Source organism: Lactuca sativa, chromosome 1 (assembly GCF_002870075.4).
Source record: "Lactuca sativa cultivar Salinas chromosome 1, Lsat_Salinas_v11, whole genome shotgun sequence".
NCBI classification, from domain to species: Eukaryota; Viridiplantae; Streptophyta; class Magnoliopsida; order Asterales; family Asteraceae; genus Lactuca; species Lactuca sativa.
In genome coordinates, this window is record NC_056623.2 from 49156483 (window position 1) to 49161306 (window position 4824).

At 36.8% G+C, this 4824-nt stretch overlaps 1 protein-coding gene across 1 annotated transcript; it reads left to right on the top strand.

Moving 5' to 3' along the window:
* The first annotated feature begins 2915 nt into the window (after nt 1–2915).
* On the top strand, nt 2916–4539 carry LOC128127181 (tetrahydroberberine oxidase-like). The gene has a single exon (XM_052765603.1). The coding sequence runs from the start codon at nt 2916–2918 to the stop codon at nt 4536–4538; it is 1623 nt and encodes a 540-aa protein (XP_052621563.1). The 3' UTR covers nt 4539.
* The last annotated feature ends 285 nt before the right edge of the window (nt 4540–4824 follow it).

Consider the following 4824-nt stretch of genomic DNA (forward strand, 5'->3'; position numbering starts at 1 on the left):
GGTTCCCGATACTAAATCTCTTCCTAGGTTCTCCTAGGACAACCACCACACCACTCTCTGCCATCTGCAGTAGAGGGGACTCCTACCTGCACCCTCTAACATGCTCACAAATACAATTACATATCACTGACAACAAAAAATTCTTCGAATGAAAGGTCTCACACTACAATGATTGGAGTCAAACAAGAGCTGCCCAATAGAGTTAAAACCTAACCTTGTAAAATTATTTAGTTTCCGCCATATGCAACTTTACATATTGGCTTACTAGTTAGCTAATGTTAGTGAGAACTCCTAAAAAGCACAAAGCAAGCAACATTCGAGCATCGAGTAATCAGAACCAAGCATAACCTAATCAAGGCATCATATCACTGACTGATCAGTACTGGTCTACATCCTCATACAATAAGCATACAAAAGCACCTCTCCTAGAATTCTATCATGCAAACGCTGAGCATATCATTAGCCCTAACTAGCATGCGATTCACAGATTCACAAATCAAATCATATTAGATAACATGTATGAGTATTTTGGGAAAACTTACTTGAGCTCGGTCGATTGCATCCACCACACCCTTACTTGTGTTAGTAAACCTTTTTCTGTAAAAATATTTCCCTTTTTTTGAATTTTTTTAACAAATCCTCAGTTTGAGTTCAGACACACCCGAGAGTATGTCCGAATCCCTCAAACTAAGGCTCTGATATCAATTTGTAACGTCTCAAAAATAATACCCAAAAATATCATTTTTAAAATTAGTAAAATGGTAATCCAAAACATTGTCATACAGCCAAGATGAAGTGAGGTGGTGTGTGCTCTGCAATCATCCCAGACTCTTACAATTTGAACCAAAAGTACCTGAAATATAAACCGAAAACCGTAAGTACAAATATTAATGAATTCCCCAAAATACCATATAACATACGTAATAAACACATATTGGGCCTCTGCCCTTAATTGGGCCCCGCCCAACATCGATCTGGTGTCAAATAGGTGTAGAGGCATTAACATTCACCGACTTATATGGAGGATCGCCCAAATATGACCATCTTACGATTAATAATAATATCTTGTTTTTCAAGGTTCAACTTCCCGCCCGCCCAAACAAAATTTAGTTGTTTATATGTTCGTCTATGCTTTTGATCAGTTTGGTGTCTTTAAATCGGTTCTCGAAACCTTTAAATGCAAAGGCTTATAAACAATTTGCCACCGTATCATACTTGTCTAGGCATGAATTGTGGGTTGATGCACCATCAAAACGAAACATAAACTAGCCTAAAACGGACACTTAGACAAAATAAAATAATTGAAAATTAAATATGGAATTTGCCTGTGAATATTATAAGAATAAGACACCATACCGTGAAAACAATTTTCTAATCAATGACGTCCATTCTAACTTTTTCATTTCTTCTAACAAAACTTTTGCCAAGTCTTCGAATTAAAGTCCTCCATATCATTAGCCTAATATTAAATATCATAGCTTTAATCAACCTCAACAGTCTGCATGCATGCCGTGGTTCAAACTATATGAGAAAAAAAAACTGGAAGCACATATCTTTCCTTGACTTTTATTCCTTCGTTGACTTTTGACTCAGATGGTATTATTGACATCTTCAGAACTTGTAATTATAAAAGTAATAGCTCGTCCTTAACAAGAAGCACATATCTGAATTACGTATTCCTGAACATTCAACAAAAAGTTAAACAACGTACATTACCTGAAAACAATTTCATATTATCTATGCGGCAGTTTTCTTTTTGAATCGCGGAATCGATATATTATAACGAAATCAACTGCATCTTAGATTCTATTTGACTATTCCATTAGAAAACAGATTGCCAGGTCATATTTTACTATTTCAGCTCAATATGCTTAGATCAGCAATTAAGGATGTTGACTAAAGAATGCTGTTTTTGTGGATGCTTATTGAGTTATTTCAATTTAGCTTTACAAACACATACATACATACATACATAAATGCATGCATACATACATATATAACTTAAGTTTAGGATAACATAATTTGCTTTTAACACGTACGCCACTTATGATCTTATTAATGAATTTCATTTAATTAAAACCTTTTTAGAATTCAAATCACCAAGGTCCTTCTAGGGTCGGTTTTTCTAACTCCATTTGAGTTCTCATTAAATATTAATTATAACCCGATATGAAGTCATCATCCTCTCTATTCTTTATAAATTAATAAGAAAATGCCATATATAGATCTGAGTCACCAAATTATCGTATATTTTGTAATTAGTGTTTTCATTATTTCCTCCGTTGACTTTTGATTCAAAGGGTATTATTGAAATTTTCGAACTTGTAATTACTTATGAATGGTCGTCGTTAACAGGAAGCACATATCTTAAACACTTTTGAAAATTAAATGAGTATATTTGACGAGATTAATACCTAAAAAACTTTACTATCCAGACCGCAATTTTCTTGTTGAAAACATGAAATGGAATCTACGTTAACTAATCAAGTGTATCATGATAGATATATAGAGAGCGGAATTGACTATTCCGTTAGGAATCAGAATGTGAGGTCGCAATTTACCATTTCAACTCAATGTGTTTAGGTCAGCATTGACTAAAGAATTTTGTTTTGTGAATCGTTATGTGAATTTAGTTTAAACACACAGACACACAGACACACACAACATATAGTATAATGTAAAATTAAGGATAATTTATTTAGCTTTTAATTAGTTTGAAGACGCCACTTACGATCATAATCAATTTCCATTTAAAACCTTTTGATAAATTCTAATCAGCAAGCTGCTTCTAGGTTTTTTCTAACCCCATTTGAATTCACCATTTTTATATCCCGTTTTTGAAGTCAACTGTATGCCCTATATATAGTGTTTATAAATAAGACACTGGCATCGATATTCAAACCAATCAAATTAAGATGAAGAAGTACTCTCAAATACGCTCCTGTGTCTTCCTTCTGGTTCTTTGTCTTTCCTTTTCTAACTCATGGGCAAACTTATCTTCCCTTGTTGATGTTACACCAGGTACGGAAAATTTCATAAGTTGCATACAGCCCAAATCCAACAATGTCACCTCCTTCTCTCAGCAGCTCATTATCACACCTGTCAATGCTTCTTTCATTCCCATTTGGCAAGTCGCAGTGCAAAACACTAGGTTCCTTAAACCCTCGACTCCTAAACCATCAATCATCGTGACACCTGTGGATGAAACACTTGTCCAAAAGGCTCTATTCTGCGCAAAGAAACATGGGTACGAGATGAGGATCAGGAGTGGGGGCCATGACTATGAAGGCCTATCATACACTGCTGATGTTCCCTTTGTTATGCTTGATTTCACCAACATGAGGTCTATAGACGTGGACGTAGCTAACAGGAGCGCATGGGTCCAGCCAGGTGCTGTGCTTGGTGAACTCTATTACAGTATTTCTCAGAAGACCGACACCTTGTATTTCCCGGCAGGTGTTTGCCCCACGGTGGGTGTTGGCGGGTACATGGGCGGTGGTGGCTACGGAAACCTACTGAGGAAATATGGTACTGCTGCTGATAATGTTGTGGACGTTCGCTTTATGGATGTCAATGGAAATATTCTTGACAGGAAGTCCATGGGTAAGGATTTGTTTTGGGCAATACGAGGAGGTGGTGCTTCCAGTTTTGGAATCGTTCTCGCATGGAAGCTCAGGTTGGTTCCGGTTCCAGAAAAAGTAACTGTATTCATACTGAATAAAACTTTGGAAGAAGGGGCAACCAAAATTTTCCATAAATATCAATACGTTGCGCCAACTATTGATAGAAATCTACACATAAGAACTCAGGTGTTTGCCGAATATATTGGCAACACCACCAAGAAAACCATACGGATTATGTTCGAAGGAATTTATCAGGGCACAAGGGACACATTGCTTCCGTTGCTGGACGAAAAATTTCCTGAGCTCGGTGTTAGACGAGAGATTTGTGAAGAAATTAGAAGCATCCAATCGACCGTTGTGTTTTGGGGCCTGCCAAGCTCCACCCCAATTGAGATCCTCACGAACCGGTCTGCTATAGCCAAGCTGAACAATAAAAGCAAATCAGACTATGTCCGGACACCAATTCCCATACGCGGTCTAAGAAAGATATGGAGAAAGCTCATGCAAAACGACGGATCGGCACTTCTCATGATCAATCCTTTTGGCGGAAGGATGGCTGATTACTCAGAGTCAGCAATTCCATATCCTCATAGAGCTGGGGTGTTGTTACAGATTCTCAAGACTGTTAATTTTAACGGTCAAACTTCAGACACGACCCCTACATCGCTCAAGAGAATAATGTGGCTTCGAAGCTTGGACGAGTTACTGACGCCTTATGTCTCAAAGAACCCAAGAGAAGCATATTCCAACTACAATGATCTAGATTTGGGTGTTGGAAGTTCTAATTATGAAGAAGCCAGTCTTTGGGGTGAGAGGTACTGGAAAAGGGACAATTTTCAGAAGTTGATTCGAATCAAGGCCAAAGTTGATCCGGATAATTTCTTCCGGCGTCCACAAAGTATCCCTGTTTTCTAACACCTCTCTCTCTACACGAGGCACCTTTTTCTTGAGAAAGGCTCAAAATTAGGGTCTTACTTCTTTTGTTTTTTTTAATAAACTACCAATAAGTCTCACGTACTCATAGTATCACTCTGTTTTAAAAGAATATCTAAAATTAATTGTTAAATGATTGTAATTTTTATATGAATTGGTTATGATTTATTCTAATCGATGCATTGTTTGGTTATTATATTTCTTGGTTATACTTTGTGTTGATGAATAAATTTGATATAATTAATTCTTAAGACGTCTTCGATAATTT

What these genes read in the sequence shown, in the direction of transcription:
- LOC128127181 (XM_052765603.1), top strand. Translation starts at nt 2,916, where the DNA reads ATGAAGAAGTACTCTCAAATACGCTCCTGTGTCTTCCTTCTGGTTCTT.